A 23,445-nucleotide genomic window follows, 5' to 3' on the forward strand; every position below is an offset into this window, starting at 1 on the left:
AAGCACGTCATGCAAGATCATGAGGCTTCATCTCCTTGTCCTCCCTGCCCACCTCTTCACATTACACACTGACCCTCAACCTTTTGATAAAGATGTCCAGCACTGCCTGCTGGCCACAGACCCAGAATGACATGCAAAATCTGAACAGAAATGAGTCACTCAAAACACTCGAATTTCAAAATGTTTCATGTGTTAAGAACACAATGGTTTTCCTGCAAATTGCCACACACTGGCCAGGCACATCACCCATTTGATTTAATTGGGTCTCAAAAAACACTTTTGAGCAGTTTGTGACTTCATTGGAGAGTCAGGACAGTTTGAAATACATTAAAACCCAACCACATACCATTTTTTGGGACCCGTGTATGAGTGTTGAGGGTTGGAGAAAGTGTCTTCTATTTAATATATGCAATTCTTATTGCCCTTTGTTTTTTTCCAATCATTATTCCTTTTCATGCGCACCTTTGACTTGGTGAGCCCAAAGACCAGTTGCAAGGGAGGTGTGTACACTCTTGAGTTTGATGTTTGCAATCAAACAAAAAGGCGATTTTCACTACCACTCAATTCCTTTTTCTTCACTCACCTGTGGCATAGATCTGATCTGTCTACTGAAGTGTGATTAGCCAAAAAAAAATTCAAACCCTTCACATTGCACCCTCACCAGTCTTGTCCTGTCTCATGTCCACAGGTTTCAAAAAGCAGATCTGGCAGTGAAAACTACTTTTAAATCCACACTGACGGATTTTGAATCCAATTTCTCTTTTTTGAATTAACAAAGCTGACATCCTGCACTTGGAAATGTGAGGTAATACAGCAAGCCGCATCTGACTACAAGGTCACATCTGTCTGACAAAATCGTTTTTATTCATTCTGCGTCTGCAGAGTACTGTCATGATCTAAGTTATTGATGAATTTTTCTCTGCTTCAGTTTAAGAAATTTTGGAATACTACCTCAATATGTTTTGTTTTTTGACATGCAGAACATGAATTCTAAGACACTTCTTGTGTACAGACTTTATTAAAATAATATTGAATACTGGACTTGGATCAATTGAAAAATGAATTTGAGAAGTAAAAAAAAAAAGGAATATTATCACTTTTAGCTGCCCATGAATGGAACTTAAAAGGCCTTGTGCTTGTTCAGGCATAAGGTTTACCAAAGATAAACAACAGCAAACATTGGGGTTCTTCCAGTATTATTTATTAACTGATTTTGGGTGGGGGATGCCCTCAAATTTGAAGGTACATATGGGTAAGCTCCTGATTTACATGGGGCTGGAGGAGGAGAGCAGCAGATTTGTACATGTTTTTTGCAAACATTTGAGTATCAACAAGTGTATCACACTGTCAAAGACTTTCTTGTAATGCACCCAAGACCACACTCAGATTTTGTCCCTTTTCGCTGCACTCCATTACAATTTTTTCAGCAATAGCTGGTCTTTTGTTCCATATGATGATCTTTTGTTTCCTTTATGTTCTGTTGTCTTTATATTGTTTCCTCCAAGTCACAGGAAATTCTCTTGGCATCGATTACCTTGAAGTTTATACACTGTGGAGAGGTAGGTTATGGGTCATGTTTTGGTTCTTTTGTCTGAATTTTTCTGTGGACTTGAAGGTTCATTTTATTGCTGAATCATTTGCCACATTCAGATCAATATGGCTCCTAATCTGTGCAAGTACTTTCATAGACCTGAATAATGCAATTGCTAATGAATCCTTTTCCATATTCTGAACAATATGGATTCTCTCCAGTGTGAATTCTTCTGTGGACTTGAAGGCTTGTTTTATTGCTGAATCATTTGCCACATTCAGATGAATACGGCTTCTCTCCAGTGTGAATCTTAGTTGGAATAGTCCAGCTGTACTCCTATTCTCTTACTCTCTTTACAGAGAGAACTCAGGATAGCACCTGCATTGTTCCTAATAGTGCTTCCTTTTACCTTGGCTCATTGATTGAACAGAAGAAAGTCGTGTCCACGATGGAGATCCACAGTCGAATAGGTTAAGCAACCACAGCATTCGCTTCTCTAAAGTGGTGCTTGTGGAAGCGAACAAATATTTCCATTCCGACCAAAATCCGTCTTCTCCGGAAGCTGATCCTGGCGATTCTACTTTATGGATCCGAAACGTGGATGATGCTCAAGGCGGATCTCAACAAACTCGAAGTTTGCCAGATGCGTTGCCTCCGGCAGATATTACGAGTATCACTCCGAGACCGCCTTAGAAATGAGGACATCCGACGGAGATGTGACAACCTACCACCAATCGAGAAACAAATTCAAACACGTCAACTGCGATGGTTTGGCCATGTATGTCGAATGGATGCGAGCCGACTACCACACCAACTCCTCTGGCATAAATGACCCACCCAGTGGCGAATCCAACGAACGGCACCAAAGAAAACATGGCTAAAACAGGTCAAAGATGACATCAGAAATTGCAGAATAAATCTCGACGAGTCCAGAACAATCGCTAACGATCGCCATGCATGGAAACGTGTTGTGAAGAACATCCGACAACCGTTGGCACCCACAGAAGCGTATGGGCTCAGGAGCCGATCCAGACCCAATGTCAGCTAGGGATCAAAGAAGAAGAAGAAGAGTAGTGCTTCTTTTTACGACTCATAAGGAGTTAAGGTGATTGGTAGGATGTCAAGATGGGCCTGAAAATTTTCCATCATTAGTTCTGTTGATTCCGGCACTATCTCTGTTTTTTATTCTGTCCAGTGTGAGTTCTTCTGTGGACTTGAAGATTGTCATTGGTGATGAATCCTTTTCCACAATCGGAACAGCAATATGGTTTCTCCCCAGTGTGAATTCTTGTGTGGATCTGAAGAGCACTCTTTCGAGAAAAGCGTTTTCCACATTCTGAACAGCAATATGGCTTCTCTCCAGTGTGAATCCTTGCGTGGATCTGAAGTGCACTCTTTCGAGAAAAGCATTTTCCGCATTCTGAACAACAATATGGCTTTTCTCCAGTGTGAATTCGCCGATGGACTTGAAGGTTTATTTTATTGCTGAATTGTTTGCCACATTCAGAGCAATATGGCTTCTCACTGGTGTGTGTAATTTTGTGTACCTGAAGATTGCTAATGCTGATGAATCCTTTTCCACATTCTGAACAGCAAAATGGTTTCTCACCAGTGTGAATCCTTGCATGGGTGATAAGAGTGCTACGGTGGGAAAATTTTTTGCCACATTCTGAGCAAGTATATGGCTTCTCTCCAGTGTGAATTCTTATGTGGACTTGAAGGTTTGCTTTATTGAAGAATTGTTTGCCACACTCAGAACAACAATATGGCTTATCTCCGGTGTGAATTTTTGTATGGTTCTGAAGGCTGCTGCTGACAGTAAATCCTTGTCCACATTCTGAACAGTGATATGGCATCTGTCCAGCATGAATTGTTGTGTGTCTTTGAAGGTAACTGCTGGTGGTGAATTGTTTGCCACATTCTACACAACAATAAGGCTTCTCTCCAGTGTGAGTTCTTCTGTGAGATTGAAGGTGGCTGCTGGTGATGAATCGTTTGCCACATTCTGAACAGCAATATGGCTTCTCTCCTGTATGTATTCTTGTGTGGGTCTGAAGAACACTCTTTTGAGAAAAGCTTTTGCCACATTCAAAACAACAATGTTTCTTCTCTCCAGTGTGAATTCTTCTGTGGACTTGAAGAATGGCATTCCTGACAAATCCTTCTCCACATTCTGAACAGCAGTATGGCATCTGTCCAGCATGACTGTTTTTGTGTCTTTGAAGGTAACTATTGGTGGTGAATTGTTTGCCACATTCTGAACAACAAAAAGGTTTATCTCTAGTTTGTGTTCTTCTCTGGGACTGAAGGTGGTTGCTGGTGATGTATTGTTTGCCACTTTCTAAACAGCAATAGGACTTCTCTCCAGTGTGAGTTCTTCTGTGGATTTGAAGGTTTGCTTTAGTGACAAATTGTTTGTCACATTCTGGACAGCAATATGGCTTCTCTCCATTGTGAATTCTAGTGTGGTTCAGGAGATGGCCAAACTGCTTGAACTTTTTGAAACATTTAGAACACTGATGCACTGTCTGTTGTGTTTGACTCAGACTAGTATTTCTGGATATTGATTTGCTTTTTAGACTTTTTCTCTGCTCATGTTGGATGGTGGTGGAGTCTGAATTGGGGATTTCAAATTGAGTGTTGATTGCACCTTCTATTGCTAGAGAATCATCCTGCAAAGAGGTTGATATCACACTCTCTGATCCAGATGTCAGTTTCTTCATGTTTTTATCATCTATTGTCTGTTGTTGTCTGTATTGAAGAGATATCTGAGGTAATGAGGATAAGAAGAAGAAGCCATCATCTTGTAAAGCTGCGGAAATACAAATAAGGAAATAAAACAGGTCTTTAAGAAGTATTGAGAGAAATCTGCCATGAGACAACCATTTAGTGTCAAAATTAGCCCAACTGGTGCTTTAACCCCAGGACATTAATTTATTCTGAATTGATTGTAAACATATGTGCAAAAGAAAAAAAAAACACACAGAGTCACAGAGGAGTAAATAAGAGTGGACCTGAACTGTTTCAGTTGTGAGCTGCCCATCATTAGTATGTTTTATTGAAACTTATAACAAATACAATATCAAATTATATCAATTGTCTGTGAAAAACACTAGTAGACAGAAGTCTTTGTGAAGACTACCCGTACAATTTCACTTTCTGAATTATTATGTCTCATGTAGTCATGGAGAAGAGACAGGAATAGCAATCAGATCAGACACGACTACAGTTGTAGTTATTCAAAATGCACAGTAAAACTTTCTGCCACAATAATTCATACATGAGCTACTGTGTAACATGCATGACTTGCCAAAATGACCAAACGGTGGCGCTTATGATGTGTCAGCTGTTAGTGTCACAATGTTTGTTGAAAGAAGTCCAGTGATGTTGTGAAAATGAAATAGTAAACCAAATGACTCTGAGAAGCGTTTTATAAAAATCTTTAGAAGGACCATCTTCTCAAGAGAGTCCTGTTGCAGAAAGAACAGCTATGTAGAAATTTTATTTTTCTCTAAATTGTGTGCCGGCCTTGTGCTGTCCAGAAAAACCCCTGGTTACACTGTAGTAAGCAATGCCACCGGACACCACCAGAGTCTCGTGTTCAGGTCATGAGGGGTATGCAGCCTTTGCATTTTTTTCCTTATTTTAATTGCCCCTTGTACTTTTTGACCTGAAAGCTGCTCGATTCTAAAACTGAGGTGTTGTTTTATCAGTTTATGACAGTAATAGCAAAGAAATTTTCCAAGCCACTGGTGGTTGCAAGGCTCTCACTTTACTCAACATTTAAATCTTTATGGTTGTATTTTTTCAGGTGACAACAATGTCAGGGGCTATCATAATGCTCTAATGCCAACTGAGACAGACCGATCATAGGCATCCCGTCATCTGAATGCTATTTTGTGTGAGTTTGTACGTCTTGCTTATACTGGCTTGAAGTAAGTTCACGTGACTGAGAGAAGTCTGCTCATACACATGGAATATTTTACAAATGCTTCACCAAAATTTAATGGCCGAAAATACCCCAGTTATGACTACTCCACTTCATTATTTTACTCTTCATTTTTAAAATGAACTTATTATTGAACTTTACATCTGCTCAGCCACTTGGAAACATTGTAAGATGCATGTCCAGACTTTGAAGTTTATATTATGGACTGTGAAAAGCATCTGAAGTAGGGACTGGCTAGGTTGCCTCTGCATTAAAATTGAATTAAAATACAATTCATGGTACAAAGATGATTAAAATTAATTTAAAACTGCTACAAATCACAACTCTGCACATCATAGTCTAAAATTAGAACTGATGCATCATAAAATGGACCTGAATAAATATCAATACAAAACAGTAAAGATAGAGTAGCGCCATCTTCAGTCATTCTCTTTTGACTACATTCTGAATAGGGACTCCGCTAAAAACATTGGGCTTCATTCTGTTTCACTGTCGCTTTTCTCCACACTACTTAGTAATGATATGCAGGAAACCACTATTATGGGCTTTTTCAAAAACAGAAGGCACTGCTTCGATACAAATGTCGTGTTCATTTCAGATTTATTGTCGCATGGTGAAATGAAAGTCCTATCTGTACACTTGACCAACATGCACCACACTGTACTTGTCTGGCTATCTGAATCTCACTTTGTGGGTTATGAAATATTTAACACCATAAAATATAACAGGAAGTGTTAAGCAAAACTGAGGATTAAATTTGTTTGATCTGTGATGTAGCAACCATGAAACTAATTAAACAGATTTTTTTTTCGTGTGGGTGTGGAAAGAAAGGAACATTACTTTCTAATGGTTTGGTAACACCATACACCCCTTTAGGACCTGGGTATTCTCAAGAAAGAGACAAAATAAAGAAATTATATTAAAAAAAAAACAGTAACGGCGCACTGCACAATAAAGTTATCATTTTCATACTCTCTCTGCATGTTTAGCATTCGTTTGCTCAGAGGTTGATGCACTTGCTGCTTCCTGTTTTTCTTCACCCTAGCGGACTGCTTCTTCTCTTCTTTCGTCGGCACCTTTTCATGTTAAAACTGATTAAGTCAGTGTTTGTGTTGTAATTACTTAATACATTTTCGTTAATTTTTCACTTAAGCTGGCACTTAAGTCTTCAATCTACCTCAAGAAAGATTTAAGATATGAAGAGGTAGGGGAAGTGACAGTGAAGGTGATAGGGAATGAGAACGGCGTCCATACACATGCGCAGCGTGGCGCCCCGCTGGCCAGTGCCGAGAGTTGAGGATACAATAAAATAAAAAAAATAAATAAAAATAGGAATAACCTTGGAGGTCAATTATCACCCAGAAAGCGGATAGTAGATGTCACATAGTATATGTGTACCAAATTTCAGGTCAACAGGTCAAAAGGTTTGTGAGCTACAGGTGATTTAATATCCTGGACAGACAAATGGACAGCCACGGTAGTGTATTATATATAAAGAAAACTGCCATTTGGAAATTTAACATGGCCAAACACAACCTATAACATGATAATATAGTACTATCAAACGGTAATCCAAATTAGCGGAAACTATCTGCGGTGCTAAACGATATCCTTTTTTTGAAAGCGATATTTTAACTTTGTGTATGCTGATAAAGGCGAGTTCCCAAATTGGAATTGTAGTCCCTGTTTACACATGCACTGCCACGTGGGTGCAGGAAAGTTGAAAATATTGGGGGTTGAAAGGGTTTTTATAATTATATATAATTAAAATTTCCTGTTTTGTTTATATTATGTTGTTTATTTATTATCCTGTGTCATTATATTATGTAAATCCCTTTGTGTTTTGTGGGTACAACCCTAAGAGGAAGGGCCACCCTGATGTCACTGCAGAAGGACCACCCCCAACCTTTACCTCTGAGGCCAGAGAGGAGGTCTTTCATTGGTTCATTGACATTTCATGATAGCTGTATTGTATCCGGTTTTGGGCCTGTGAATGCCTTAGCCTGGAGTTGGGGTCAGGCTCTCTGAGGTTATATCTATCTTTAGGTTGGCTTGTGAAATTCTTGGTCTGGTTTGTGCATCTTTTGCCCCTTTTCAGTATGTTTGTGTTGCCACTTCATAATGGTCTGGAGGTAAGACAGCACTGCACACAGATATACCACCTCATGGTGGGAGAAGTCATGGGCTGATTTGCTTCTTCAGGGCCTGGACAGCTTGCTAGCATCAAAAGATCACAGTATACAAAATCTTTTCAAGAAACCTGGTAGAAGAATGTCAAGGTAATGTAAGCTGAATGTCTGATGAGACATGGCAATATGCTAAAGCAAAGGAAGAAATCAATGACAGAAAGGCTTAAGCAGATGGAAATTGGTGTTCTGGAAATCCAGAATATACAGTTCAATGAAAATGGAGAAGCTGTGGCATGACATGAAGACAAATGATCAGGAAAAGAATTCCCAAAATGTCAAGGAACTGAAAAAAATCTGGAAGGGAGGAACAGGCTAAAATTCTAAATTGACCAGCAGTAAGAAATGTTTGGGAGGGTCATCAAATTACTAAAGATAGAGTAACAGAATGGACTGTAAATGTTTAAACTGAACAACAAGAAGTCTAACACTCATTATTTGTCTAAGACGATTGTGTTTGTCTATTTTGGGGATGTAATTGAAGATCATACTACATTGTTAGGAGGAATTAATACAGAAATCCTGGGAATTCCAAAGGGTTCACTAACTTTCTTGCAATTATACAATTGTTTAGCACTCTTTACTGAGGACAGACTTAGAGTGTTTGCATAAAGCTCCAATTATAATGGCAGAACAGCAAATTTCTAAACCTTATAACATCATGTATGAGCTTTCAAACTACATTAATTACACAATAAAATGCATCAATTTCACTCCATTACTAAGTTTCTCTTAAAAGGAAAATACTGCCTGACCTCACACCTGTTTTTATTTTTCACTTACTTTTTCTAGTGTTCTTTATAGGTGGTAGAAGATGTTCCCATGTTCTAAGAGACTGAATGTTTTCAGTTCCCTCTATGTCAGACTGTAATGATTCAGACTTCATATTGACAGAAGACTCTAGAAATGAAGAATCTTGAGAGGAGACTGACCCAGTAAGTGAAACATTTTCACATCCATAATGAAGGTCTTCTTCCTTGACACCCTTCATACTTGTATGGATGTCAGTCGCTCTGCTGACACAATTGTCTTCAGCCTCTTCTTTAATGCCTATGGACCCCACTTCACAGTCCTCCACCTTAATGCCCAGGGTCTCCTGTTTAGGGTAGGCACACTTCAATTCAGAGTCCTCCTCCTTAACATTTATGGTCATGTTCTCCATGATACTCATATGAGCCTCACAGGTCTCCTCTTTCACATCCATTTAAACATTACAGAAAAAGCAGACTTTTCTCACTCTGTGGAAAAGAAAAATAGTATTTAATTCCATTAATACTGCACTATTAAGACCTATGAATATTTGACAGTATCTCATTACTCTTCATCTCTCTCTCTATATTGTATAAAATAAAATCCAATGGCTGTCTGACTGATTTTCACGAGAGAACTACTTAATGGATTTAGATCACATTTTTTCTATGATTTGCTTGAACATTCTGGTTGATTTTATAACTTCTGTCATTGCGGCAAATATCATAGTACGTTTGCAGTGCTGATTTATTTACACAAATTGGAGATAGATGCAGCGGGCCAAGGGGGAGAGAGGGCGGGACACTCCTCATTCACGCGCCAGCTTCGGGGCGTATCTTATATCCGCTTAGCTAGTGAACAAGAGAACTACTTATATATTCATGCTAATCCAAAACAGAGGCTGTGGGCCTAGGGAAGGGAGAAGCGTCACATCAGGAGTGGAGAGTCAGTCTACCTCTTTCTTTTGGAATGTAACTTGCCTCCATTTAGCTAGCGATACCTTTTTGTTTAGTCAGTCAGTCATTTTCCAACCTGCTACATCCTCACACAGGGTCATGGGGCCTGCTGGAGCCAATCCCAGCCAACACAGGGCGCAAAGGCAGGAACAAACCCCGGGCAGGGAGCCCGCTCACCGCAGGGCCCTCTTTGTTTCTTAATTTTTAAAGTTTGTCCTGTTTTACTAATACTCATCATCAAATAGCATCAAATAAATTTAAACATCTAGGATCAGTGGTAGCCCAAGCTGGAAAATTAGATGCTGAGCTGATTCATGGACTGCAATGTGGATTGAAAAATTGGAAGATATCAGGAGTATTGTGTGATCAAAGAATTAAGGTAAAGGTTAAAGGTGAGGTTTGTAAGATAGTGGTAAGAACAGCAATGATGCATGGGCCTGAGACATGGGCAGTAAAGGAGAAGAAGTTAGATGTGGCAGAAATGAGAATGTTGAGATGAATTTATGGAGATAGAAAAAATGAGACAATCAGAGGTACAGCAAATGTGGGAGAGATATCCAAGAAAGTACAGGAAAGCAGGATTAAGTGGTACGGACATATAATGAGGAGAGACCATGAATTTGTGGGCAAAAGAGTGATGGGTATGGAAGTACGGGAGAAGAAAAATGTGAAGGAGGCCAAAGTGGAGGTGAATGAATAAAATAAAAGATCTAAAGGAAAAAGGGTTTCACTGGGGAGGAAGTGCAGGACTGAGCTGTATGGAAAAAGTTGATCAAGCACATCGATACCCTCACAAAAATAGGAAAAGATGAAATGAGTGTAAAGGTCCAATCGGCTAGAGAAAGGCCATTGGGCTCAGTTGGGGGTCATCAGTGTTCATTGCTTGAATTTAACATACAGTTCTGCTGGAGTCACAGAACTGAGTTATAAATTATGTTGAGGAATGTTTTGTCTAGGTAGAGTAATATATTACTCTCCTTTCCCCTTTTGTATTATTAATATGTAGCCTTTGTCAGAATGCCTCAAATCTCACAGACTTACCACTCTTTATAAGGTACTGTACCATATAACTTCTCAACTTCTCCCCACCTTCCCTTCTACATTTATAACCTCAGGCAATTAGGTGTAGCAAAAGACAAGCAGGAGTTAATTTACACTTTAAATAATGTATTATTAATAATATTATAATAAATAACAATAAGCAAAGTACATTTGAAAATTGGCAACCATAGAACATGATAAATGCTGATGTGTAGTTTCAGAAGGCACACAGACTTGTTAGTTACTTTAAAGGCCAAACATCTAGTTAAATCCTCATTTTTGATCAGCTTTCTTCAGAACAGGCCACATGCCTGTCTCAATATGGCTGCCAAACTGTGCTCTTCATTGTGCTGTCCTTTTCAGTTCATGATGTATGAGATGCTCTTTCATTAATGGATCATTAGGGTGTCATGGTACTTAAAGGCTTCTGATACAAGCCAGTTCCAAACCAATGGGCCACAGAATACCTTCACAGCTGCCTCCAAACTATGTGCCAGCTATGTAGTTTGGCTTTCATGTGGGGGTTGATTGAGAGAGTCCTGCAGAGAATCATTTGCCAAACTTATTTGAGGCACTTCTCCCAACCCTGTCGTAAAATTACAAAGACTCATTCCTAAAAGGGGGGAAGTGTTTTTCACCATCAAACCATTGCTGTCCTTATCAATGATTATTGATGAGGCAGCACCAAAGTGTTCGGGTGTTCGGTTCCGAACAAATCGCGATGTTCGTGTGTTCTACCGAGCACCTGAGTATAATGTAAGTCAATAGGAGACAACCAGGCACCCCCTGCTCTGAAGAGGGGAGGGTGCCTGGTCCATTGGAAAAGGTCAGAAAGTGAGAGAAACACCACCAAAATCGACTGGGAACAGCATGGGGACAATGTCTGGATGCATCCTGGACTCCCAAGTCGCTGCTGGGAACCAGTTTGTCCGAGTTGTACGCCACTTTTACAGACTGACAAAAACACGCCCAAAACACCCCAAAAAAATCAATCTTACAGGGAAAATGACGCTCTAAAACATTATATGCCAGTGCCTGCAGGTGAGCTGATGCTCTAAAACATTGTCGGGCAACCAGCAGTGTGCCGCGGAATTTTCTAGGGGCGCCGTGAAAACTTTTGTAAAATATTTAAAATTGCACAGATAATGGAACACTTACGGAAATGAAGTCTAAGAAACGCGAGAGACTTCAAATGATTGACAAGGAAATGCACGTCTGTCTTTCAAAAAATCTCATATGTGCTGAAAAACAATCTCAACGTTCACATTAAATAAATTTAAGATTTATCCTTTGATTCCTTTATTAATAAAATGTCTTTCAAACTTGTAAAATTAACTGTTTTTATTGGCGATTGTCCATAGATTGTGTCGTCATGACTTTATGTATGGGCAGTCCCTCAGGTGCACCGCAAAAGAAAATTTTTAGTGCCGCAACTCGAAAAAGGTTGCCTTTCACTGCTCTAAAACATGATATGGGAGTGCCTGCAGCTGAGCTGATGCTCTAAAACATTACATGTGAGTGCAGGCTGTTTAGCACCCGATGATGTGTTCCAGCCAGCCAATCACTGTAATGCCAGCACCTGACATGGCTACTAGCATTACAGTGAGAGCAGTACTTACCTGCCCCTTGATTGGCTGTCTTCAACCCGCGAAACATGCAGGGCGGAGACTTGAGCATGGTGCACAAGCACATGAGGTGCTCGTTTGAGTAGCGCCATGCTCCGAGCATAGCGATGCTCGAGCCGAACACATGTTCGGCCGAGCATGCTCGCTCATCACTATCAATGATATAACACTAAAATTACACTGCTTTGTCCAAGTTACAAATAAAGACATATCAAATTTGTATCAACTTATATGCAAAATTTCACACTACAACAAAAAGTAAGGCCTCAAATGTCAGAAAGGGGCAGATTAAAAGTGGAACTTAACTCGCTTTGATTTATGGCTTTGGCAGAAAACATTAAGCAGGTGAAATAATGGGTTTGCTAGCTCAGGCTGACAGGTGTCATAAGTTACAGTGGCCTTTTCTGTTTGGTGGTAGGTTAGACAAAGGCCTCCACCTGAAACTGATTTAAAACTGGTCAAAAAAGCTGCCGCCCAGTCACACCTGTACCTGCTGACCAAATCACAATGTTGATAACCCTAACCCTATAGAAGCAGTTAGCATTCATCATGTCAAAACAACAACTACTCACCACTGCACAGGATTGGCAACTAATTGTAGATCTAGGCAAGGAACTAAAGTTTCCGGTACGTATTGCAGTAACATCATTGCAGCCAGACATCATCATTTTATTTGAGGCCTTAAAACAGCTAGCCCTGACAGAATTTACAGTGCCCTGGGGAAGAACACATAAAGGAGGCATTTGAGAGGAAGATTGCCAAGTGCCAGGGACTACTGGACGATTGCCAGAAACAGGGTTGGTGGGCACACTGCCACTCAGTGGAGGTGGGCTTAAATAGGCCTTGTTGGATGTTCTCTGAGCAGAGTCTACACCCTGTTGGGTAACTGGGCCATTGAGGAGGTCAGCCATCAGGACAGCAATGGAGGCAGCAAAGAGATCCTCCAGGTGTCTGTGGAACAGAGGGGGTGATTAGTGAGTTAATGATGCTGGGATCTAGGTAATGAAACATGATGTTCTGAGACCTGAAATACACAATGAATTCAGGAAAAACCACTGAAGATGCATCCCAGCACATCCTTAGGATGTATCTTTTACCAGAAAAAAAACCTTTTTAATCATTAGAAGTCTCAGAGTGCTTTGTTCTGTTGAGCTGTGAACATCCCTTCTGCAGAAGTAAATAGCTTTACTGAGCGGAGCTGAGCTCCAATGACATCCTTCACTGCACTGCCATTACTGGGATAGATGTTGATAGTGAAAATAAAGTTTTTTTGTTGTTGTTTTGTTTAAATTAGGGTATATTAATTAAATATAAATTTTATATAAAATAAATTACTTAAATTTCTATGATAACTTAATAGAAACAAATTATTGGTTACCTGTGTCATTTAGAATTGACTTTAAAATCCTGCTTATGGTTTACAAATCCTTAAATAATCTCGCTCCATCTTATATTTCGGGATGTCTTACACTTTACACTCCAAAGCGTAACCTTAAATCTTCAAATAAGAGTTCCAAGAGCTAAACTTAAAGAAGTGGTGAGGCGGCCTTCTGCTGTTATGCACCTAAAATCTGGAATAGCTTACCGATAGAAATTCGCCAGGCTAATGCAGTGGAGCACTTTAAAAAACTGCTAAAAACACATTACTTTAACATGACTTTCTCATAACTTCATCTTAGTGTAATCCCAATGCTCTGTATATTCAATTAATTATCATTATTATTCATGATATTCATATTCAAAATCCATACTAACCCTTACTTTCTCTTCTGTTCTTTTTCCGGTTTTCGGGACAGCGACCTGCATCACCACCACCTGATCAAAGCACTGTGATGTCCCTACATTGATGGAATAAAGGCCAGAAATCCACATGACCATCATCACCAAGTTCTTCCATGACAACCCTGAATAACATGAGGACTGATTGAGGTTATTTATTTTAGGTAGAATGCCTAGAGGGGGCTGTGTGTTCTCGTGGCCTGGAAACCCTGCAGATTTTATTTTTTTTATCCAGCAGTCTGGAGATTTTTTTTCTGTCTTCCCTGGCCATTGGACCTTACTTTTACTCTATGTTAATTAGTATTCACTTATTTTAATTCGTATTTATTTTGTCTTTTTTTCTTTTTCTTCATCATGTAAAGCACTTTGAGCTGCATTATTTGTATGAAAATGTGCTATATAAATAAATGTTGTTGTTGTTATGTCAATGTAAACTGTTCCAGAAAACATCCATTCATTCATTCATTTCCTGAACCTGCAGCTGTAGCCTACCCAAACAATCACCCGGTGCAAGGCAGAAACAACACATGGACTGGACACCAGTCCATCACAGGGTGGACCCACAGGCACATGCACATACTAGGGAACATACAGTAATGTCAAAACACATAACATGCATGTCATTTCAGAGAGCGGAAGTCAGCATTGAATTATGTTTAATGGAAAAAAAACAGTGATTTCATAAGATATAAATAAAACACTCATAATCATGTTGGATAGATCGATAGATGGATAAACCCTAGGGTTATTTCTAACAGTAAGCACAACCCTAGAGTTTTATTTGATACAATTTCTCCTCAAAGTGTGACTCTGATGATATTCTTAAATATTTTGTTATGGTTGGCTGCACTCTCTCTCTCCCTCCACATATGCTGTCTATAATAGATGCCAGTCCCTCAAGTACTTCAATTTTTGATTCTTTTAATCCACTTTCTTTTGAGGATTTATGTTCTCTGATTATGAAAAAGAAGTCATCTTCTAGCTCCTCAGATGTTTTACCAACTTCCTTGTTTTTAAAAGTTCTAAACTCTGGCCCTAGCCTAGTATCTGTCATTAATTGCTCTCTGCACTCTGGTTGCATTCCCAGTTATTTTAAACATGCTGTTGTTCATCCCTGTTGAAAAAAAAAATATTATTTTAAACACTATAGGCCCATCTCAAAATTCAAAACTTTTAGAAATGGTTGTTGAGCAACAACTTGAGAAAAACAAGATCTTGGACCCTTTTCAATCAGGATTTTGAAAGAAGCATTCCACAGAGACAGCCCTACTAAAAGTATCAAATGACGTACTAATTGCTGCAGATGCTGGCATTGATTAATCTTAGTTCATCTTTTGATACTGTTGACCGTAAAATCCTTTTAGACAGGTTGTCCCATTCTGTAGGTATCACTGGCTCAGCTTTAGCCTGGTTTTAATTCTATTTGGCTGATAGGAGTTTCTCAGTTCATATGGGTGAGTTTACGTCCGTCAGTGCTTTGCTGTCTTGTGGGGTCTCACAGGGTTATATCCTTGGGCCTATTTCTTTTTGTCATTATATATATGCTACCATTAGCTCATAATATCAATTCCTTTAAGGATATTTCTAATTGTTTCTATACCGATCACATACAGTTATATTGTTCTTTTATAAGCTAACAACTATACAAGTTTGCTTTTCTTGTAGATTGCCTGACAGAGACTAATAGATAGCTCTTAGCCAACAACTTAAAGCTAAATTCTCAGACAACAGAGCTTCTAATTTTTGCCTCTTTAACCAAACAGTCAAATGTGTGAACTGGAATGTTAAAGGTCTCAATCACAAATTAAAGAGAAAGTATTCTCTCACCTAACAGGTCTAAACAATGAAACAGTATTTTTACAGGAGATCCACTTCTTAAACAATGATCAGTCTTGGCATCACATTGATTGGACTGGCCAAATATTCCATTCCAGCTTTACAAAGAAAACTAGAGGTGTGGGAATTCTTATACATAGAACAATCTCATTTGTAGTATCAGATGTAGTATCTGATCCTGAAGGGCGATATGTGATCGTCATGGGTAGTTTAACTGTTAAAGTAATTTTGATAAATATCTACATGCCTGATGTGGATGATAGGAACTTCATTCAAAACATATTGCATCCATTACCAATGTAATGGACAGAGGACAGAGTCGACTATATTTCCTTAGAAGGCTGGCATCTTTCAACATCTGCAATAAGATGCTGCAGATGTTCTACCAGACGGTTGTGGCGAGTGCTCTCTTCTACGTGGTGGTGTGCTGGGGAGGCAGCACAAAGAAGAGGGATGCCTCATGCCAGGACAAACTGGTGAGGAAGGCAGGCTCTATTGTAGGCACAGAGCTGGACAGTTTGATATCCGTGGCAGAGCGACGGGCGCTGAACAGGCTCTTGTCAATCATGGAGAATCCACTGCATCCACTGAACAGTATCATCACCAGACAGAGGAGCAGCTTCAGCGATAGAGTGCTGTCACCGTCCTGCTCCACTGACAGACTGAGGAGATCGTTCCTCCCCCACACTATGCAACTCTTCATTCCCACCCGGGGGTTAAACGTTAACATTATACAAAGTTATTTTTTGTTATACCTGCATTTTTATCACTCTTTAATTTAATATTGTTTTTTTATCCGTATGCTGCTGCTGGAGTATGTGAATTTCCCCTTGAGATTAATAAAGTATCTATCTATCTATCTATTTATCTATGTGAACACTCATAAATTATAATAGCTGGTGACTTTAATTGTGTTTTAAATCCAGACCTTGATCGGTCTCCTACCACAGGGGCAATGACATCTAACACTGCAAAAACAATTACACAGTTTGTAACTGATCATAACTTATCAGACCCCTGGAGATTCCCAAACCCAAACTCAAGAGCATATTCTTTCTACTCACCAGTGCATCACTGCTACTCAAGAATTGATTATTTCTTTATAGATAATTTCTTGCCTACGATTAAATCTTGTAACTACGACACTATTGTTATCTCCGACCACACCCCTTTGATCATGGAGCTTAAATCACTATGATCCACATACTTATCTCGCAGATGCCGTCTTAACCCACTTTTATTAGCAGGCGAGAACTGTACAGAATTTAAACCCAAGCAAAGCAATTTTTTTTTTTAAGAGACAAATACATCCTCTGAGGTCTCTGCAGGAATACTCTGGGGAAACTCTGAAGATGTTCTTTAAAGGACAGATTATTTCATATATTTCCCACAAAAATAAATCTGAAACCAAGAAGGTATCAGAGCTAATCAGTGAAATTACCAGAATAGATCAAGAACATGCCAGTTGTCCGAATGAGGCACTTCATAGGAAAAGATAGGCTTTGCACTCAGAACTCAATCTCTTAACAACAAAAGAAACAGAACAAATCATTTTTAAATCACAACAACATGGAGATAAAGCTAATAAGATCTTAGCTCAACAAATCCACAAGCAGGAAGTTCGCAATGCAATCCCAGCAATCACCAACACAGACGGAGAGAAAATCATTGACCATTAAAATATAATGCACACATTTAGAGACTACTAGAAGTCCTTATATTGTACTCAGTTTGAAGAAGACAAGACACAACCTAATACATTTCTGGATGCATGCAGATACCAAAACTAGTTATTCACTTCAGAATGGAAAAGCAGTAGGACCTGATGGCTACTCTGTCGAATTTTATAAAAAATACATAAATAAAATTAAGCTACCCCAGCCTTTTTATTATCAACATTTACAGAAGCTAGAGACAATAAAATTCCACCTCAAACCTTTCACCAAGCATTAATTACTGTCTTTCTTGAGCAACATAAGGACTTATTACAATGTGCATCATACAGAGCAATCTCACTTCTTAATAATGATAGTAAGATTCTCTCCAAAGTTTTTCCTAGAAGGAATGAAAAAGTGCTTCCTTCAGTAATATCACAAGACCAAACTGGATTTATTAAAGGCAGACACTTAGGTTCCAATCATCAATGCCTGTTTAATGTAATACATTCACCCACAATGTTTAACAGCCTGGAGATGATATTATAGTTGGATGCACAAAAAGCATTTGATATGGTTGAATGGAACTACCTTTTCACTAGATTGTAAAAATTTGAGTTTGGTTGGAACATATGTGCATGAATGAAACTAATGTATGCCAGTCCAGAAGCTTCAGTTTGTATTAACAACATTATTTCAGACTACTGTATATACTCGCATATAAGTCAGGTCTTGGGGAAAAAAAAAAAAAAAACTGACTTATATGCCCGTTCAAAAATGTAACACTTCATTTTTTTTTTTTTACATCTTTTTACATCAGTTTCTCAGACACATCAAATTTTGTTGCAACAGTGCAGTTACCAATTTCTTTTGCCACTTCAACGATTTTTAATTTAAAACCAGCTTCATATTTTCTTCTGATCAGATGTTCCATCACAGATAAGGGATGATCTTACAATAAAGATGTATGAGAGGGTGAGATACAAATAAATAGTAAACAATGCAAATGTCACATCGGAATAGTTTGGGTATTACCGTGTGGTCAAGTAGGCACAATGCATAGAAAAAAAGGTAGTGTGCTCTGTGGTTACTCTCTCAGGGGAGCGTTACCATATCATAATCTCTTTGACCAATAGCGTGAGTTTTCCATGTTTGACTTATGCGACTGACATTCTAAAATACCGGAAATTATATGGTAAAATCAAGCCCCAACTTATCCGCAGGAGAACTTAAATGTGAGTATACACAGTACTTCAAACTAGAATGTGGTATTAGACAAGGATGCCCCTTGTCACCACTGCTTTTTGCAAATTGCCACTGAACCACTGGCAGCTCACTGTCAGAATGCTTATGCGATAAAGGGGATTATCAGAGAAGGACTTGAAGAGAAAATTTCACTATATGCAGATGATATATATCAGATCCACAAAATACTTTACCTACAGTTCTAACAGCACTAATAGAATTTCAAAAGATTTCTGGTCTCAGAATTAATTTGAATAAAAGTGTGCTCTTTCCAGTGAATAATCAAGCACACAATATTAGATTGGACACCTTCCCTTGTATTATCACAGATCAGTTTAAATACCTAGGGGTAATCATCACAAGTAAACATAAAGCTCTTTATCAATAAACTTTTGCTGTCTACATAGAAAATCAAGCAAGACTTGCATAGATGGTCTACCTTTCATCTCACTTTAGCTGGAAGAATTGACACTGTCAAGATGAATATCCTTCCTAAACCTCTTTTTCTATTTCAAAGCATTCCAATATACATCAATAAATCATTTTTTAAATAAGTTAGATTCAATCATAACCTCATTTATTTGGAATTCAAAACATCCACATATCCAAAGGATGACCCTACAAAGACCAAAGGCAATAGGTGGCATGGCTTTACCTAACTTTCAATTTTTGTTTGTATTTTTTTTTACTTTATCCTTATTATAACTTTTGTTCTTTTATTTTATTTTACAGCACTTTGTGATGCCTGTCTGAGAAAAGCGCTTTATATAGACATTTTTACTTACTTTACACTGAGGAAAAGAAAGCAGGGGCCTCATGAATAAACGGTTCATACGCCCGTTTCCACGCTCACTTCGAGATGTATAAAAACTAAACATGGCACAAAGCCACGCACATTTTCATGACAGCGTTCCCCCTTTCCATACGCATGTTTCTGCTCGGTTTTGCAAACCACCGGCACCCAGCGTCAAAGCAACTCTACTGTTTCTGTGGCTGGCTTTTCTCTTTTAGTCACACATCTATGATGTGGGTTTTATCAAATACACCAAAATTAATTGCATAGCGCTTACAAATTTAAGGCACTTCATTGTAATCCCCCGCATCCGCATGGGTTTCATCCCACAGTCCCAAGACATGCAGGTTAGGTGCATTGGCGATTCTAAATTGTCCCTAGTGTGTGCTTGGTGTGTGTGTGCCCTGTGGTGGGCTGGCGCCCTGCCAGGGGGTTTGTTTCCTGTCTTGCACACTGTGTTGGCTGGGATTGGCTCAAGCAGACCCCAGTGACCCTGTACTTAGGATATAGCGGGTTGGATAATGGATGGATGATTATAATCATTCTGTAACATAATGGTGCACAGAATGGTGAAATTAATCCAAGTACCATAGCAAGACATTGCAAACGGAAGAATTAGAAGAGAGAGCATATTATAAATGATGATGACTGCCTTCTAAGTAAATTTTGATTTCCATGAGCTTCCTTGGCGCTGTGTGCTGAACTGGCGCTGGCTTTACAAAGGCAGATTTTGAAGAATTGTGCTCTACCAGCTCTTTTGTAAGTTCTGTCCACTCTCAGGCTTTGAGCCACAGGAGCTTTTCAACATGACCTGGCTGACTCATTCATCACGGAGTTGCACCATGCCAGCTGTATAGGATGGTATTAACCACTTGCCATCTAGATAATAAGATTTCCTTAAACTTTGGTTAAACTGGGAAACATCAAAGCACAATTTGCAGCAATGTTCAGTTTTCCAAATGTAATCGGAGCGGTCAACTGTATGCACATTTCTATAGCAAGGGAGCTGGACAAGTTACATTTGCCACGGATGAATCACCAAAAGAATGAGCTGGTATATCACATATTGCTGGAGAGCCTATAAAAATGGCAGCTCTACACAGTTGCAAGGTGCATTTTCCAACTAATGCAGCAAAAGGCAAGCAGTCCTTTTAAGGATAAAGAGCAGAGAATCGATTTGTTGTGGCGCTCAGTGCCAACACTACACTATAAAGGTGACTTCAGAAAATTAATTTCTATAATTCTATATAAATAGAAAGTGTTTTCATTCTATTAATGTGCTGCTCTATAATGCACAGAAAGTGTATTGAACTGTGCCAAGTATGTAGCATGTTGCATATATAATGTGAAGAAGAGATGCGCTATGATGAACCTGACCCTGACCCACCAAATGATCAGCCAAATCAGACAGCGTTACAACTTCATTTGAGTGTAATCAGCAAAATGTAAAAACAGGTAATCAGATGCAGTGTTTATTCTTAACTAATTAATTCGGATAGCGTTACAACTTCGTTTGAATGTAATTAGCAGAATGTAAAAACAGGTAATCAGATGCATTGTTTATTTTTAACCAATTCATTGAATATGTGGTTAGTATTACATAGTACAGCACTTGTATTCCTTAGTTCATTGGCCACATCTCTTACAGCATCCGCTATTGCATTTTGTGACTGTAGAACAGCATCTGTCATCACACGGCCAGATGACCTCCCCATGGTTTCCCAGGTAGAGGTAGGGGTGTGTGTGTAGCCAGCGTCCAAGGATGTTCTCGGCACACCGGCTTGATCAGGTCATCGACACGGGGGTCAGTTTTTGTAGTATTTTCTGAAACAGAATAAACAAACAGTGGGCTGCGACTCACTTTTCACATCGACTTTGATATCTGACCACTTCTTTTCATTGCGGGCACTGTGCAACTTTCTAAACTTAAACTTTCGAGTGTCTTCGCCATGCTTTTGTTGCTTATGCCACTACATAAGTCAACTAATAGTACATTTTTCCTTGCCACCACTTTGCATTCACTGAAATTATTTTTTTCACATGCCTTTTCCATTGTCTTTTAACCAAACACTGAACGGAAGGTGATATTTATATTGATTTGCTTAATAAACATGTGAAATTCTGGGAGGATTCGAAGTGGGGTTGTAGGTGGGTGTGTTAAATTTCACGTTTATTGGGGTTTATAAAAGGGAAGTGCGTGGAACTTGGCTTTCACACAGATTTATAAATCTAGATTTTTTTTTTGTGGGTACGCACATTTCCTCTTTTGTCCGTGTGAGCTCGGCGCTATACACGAGGCCACAGGTATCCGGCTCAGCAACTAGAAAAGAAGGCAAAAACCGTACCTGCCTTCTACTATTATTTGCAGAGATCGCTAGTGAATAAAACGTATGAGCTCTCAACATTGATTAAGCGCCAAAGGGAATACAAACTCGGCAGTCTCATGTGCTTCACTGAAACTTGGTTTAGAGCTGAAACAAAGGACTCTGCGGGTTGAACTTGATGAATTTAAAATCGTACGGGTGGACAGAAGCAGGAGTGAAAGTGACATGAAAAGAGGAGGTGGACTTTGTGAATGAAAAATTGTGTCACCCCTGAAACGGTATTCTTAAAGCACAGGTACGCGACCTGTATCTTGAGCTGTTCGCGGAGGGCTTACGACCTTATTATATGCCGGGAGCGTTTTCACATGTGATTGTGCTGGCAAAGTTCGATGCTGGGCTTAAGAAAACGAGCGAGCCGCGAGCATCGCGTCTGTGTGGAGCGAATTAAAAGCCATTCATCTATAAAGTGCGCACCCAAAACCAGAGCACTTACCGTCTGTCTCTCAGCAATTAGGCTCTTTCTAACCTCGTTGAAAGTTCTGCCACGGTCTTCCATCCATCCATTATCCAAACCGCTATATCCTAACACGGTCTTCCACTCTTATAATTTTGTGCATAAAGCGAGGCGCCAGACTGGCGTCAGTAGCCGTCGCCCCGGAATGACGTCGGCCGGACGCTACCAAAGGTACACATAATGGTTTGCTTAAAAGTTGAAAGCGAAATTAAAACGTCAGTGTGTACGCCGTATACGTTAAGAGGTGCACTATCTGTCGAGGAGGTCTGTCTAGGATAACAATGTCTGCGCACAACGCTTTGATAACTAATACTTAGTGATAGGCGGGCCACCAAACGACTTGTACTTTATGCGCATGCGTGGAGATTCCAACCGTATCAAAACGCGCAGGTCTCTGATCGCGCGTTCACAGCATGGAGAGTCAAATACATTCTTAAAGGAGCCGCAGAGAATTCCCTATGTCATGTTAATGCGCCGAATGCAACGGTCGTGCAGTCGTTAAATACTTTGTAAAACTATTGCAAAAGCTAAAACGTAACTTTAATCTGGAGTGGACAGGAGTGTTTATAAGTGGGCGACAGCAATCGGAATGAATCTTGTACCAAACAACACTTGTAAAACTAAATCAAAAGAGAAACTATACAAGCATAAATAAATAAAATCATGCCTGATGTTACGCACAATTTGGCTTACTGAGCTGTCATCTCGTATCTCTGTGTTGGGTACTCTTGTGAGCCCCGCTGCATTCTAAAGACGCCCACATTGAGAAGCTCCTTGCTATGAATTGCGCCGCGTCTCCTTACAGAACAAAACAAGTTTGAAATAAAAAGCATCGAGTAGAGGCGGTCAAAGACTTTGCGCTAATAAGGTTTATGTTTAAATTTGTTTTCCCCCTAAATATTATCACCATTCATTTTTTTCAACGTTCTGTAAACTGCATTATCAATTCATAAACTGTTTAATGCCTCACAAATGAATTTTGATGTCTTGAGAAAATAATAATAATAATAATAATAATAATAATAATAATAATAATAATAACGGTGAAAAAAATGAAATATTTATGAAATTACAAGGGGATACATTTTTGACAGCTAAGAATAAACCATAAGAATAAATCCTTACACAAGTAGGTGGCATTTAAGTGTTTTGGGGTTTTTTTTCAAGTCAAAAAGAAAATGTGAAAACCTCATCCTCCCCCCCACTTCAAAATCAGGCTGTAACCATTAAAATTTATTTATTTGACAGTATTCCCCAAAAT

General features: G+C 39.2%; 1 protein-coding gene across 3 annotated transcripts; it reads right to left on the reverse strand.

The window, feature by feature from the left end:
- Nucleotides 1-1,585: 1,585 nt before the first annotated feature.
- On the reverse strand, nucleotides 1,586-22,479 carry LOC120533390 (gastrula zinc finger protein XlCGF26.1-like). Of its 3 annotated transcripts, none has more exons than XM_039760239.1 (3): nucleotides 22,164-22,479; nucleotides 8,450-8,904; nucleotides 1,586-4,343 (listed from the first exon to the last, which is right to left on the reverse strand). In XM_039760239.1, exons 2-3 carry the CDS (start codon nucleotides 8,868-8,870, stop codon nucleotides 2,701-2,703), a joined length of 2,064 nt encoding a protein of 687 aa, XP_039616173.1. In that variant the 5' UTR covers nucleotides 8,871-8,904; nucleotides 22,164-22,479; the 3' UTR covers nucleotides 1,586-2,700. The 3 variants fall into 3 exon arrangements, with proteins under 3 accessions (XP_039616173.1, XP_039616174.1, XP_039616175.1); XM_039760240.1 differs by lacking the exon at nucleotides 22,164-22,479 and adding an exon at nucleotides 13,794-13,817; XM_039760241.1 differs by lacking the exon at nucleotides 22,164-22,479 and having other exon boundaries at nucleotides 8,599-8,728.
- Nucleotides 22,480-23,445: the final 966 nt, after the last annotated feature.

This window comes from Polypterus senegalus, chromosome 8 (assembly GCF_016835505.1).
Source record: "Polypterus senegalus isolate Bchr_013 chromosome 8, ASM1683550v1, whole genome shotgun sequence".
NCBI lineage: Eukaryota > Metazoa > Chordata > Cladistia > Polypteriformes > Polypteridae > Polypterus > Polypterus senegalus.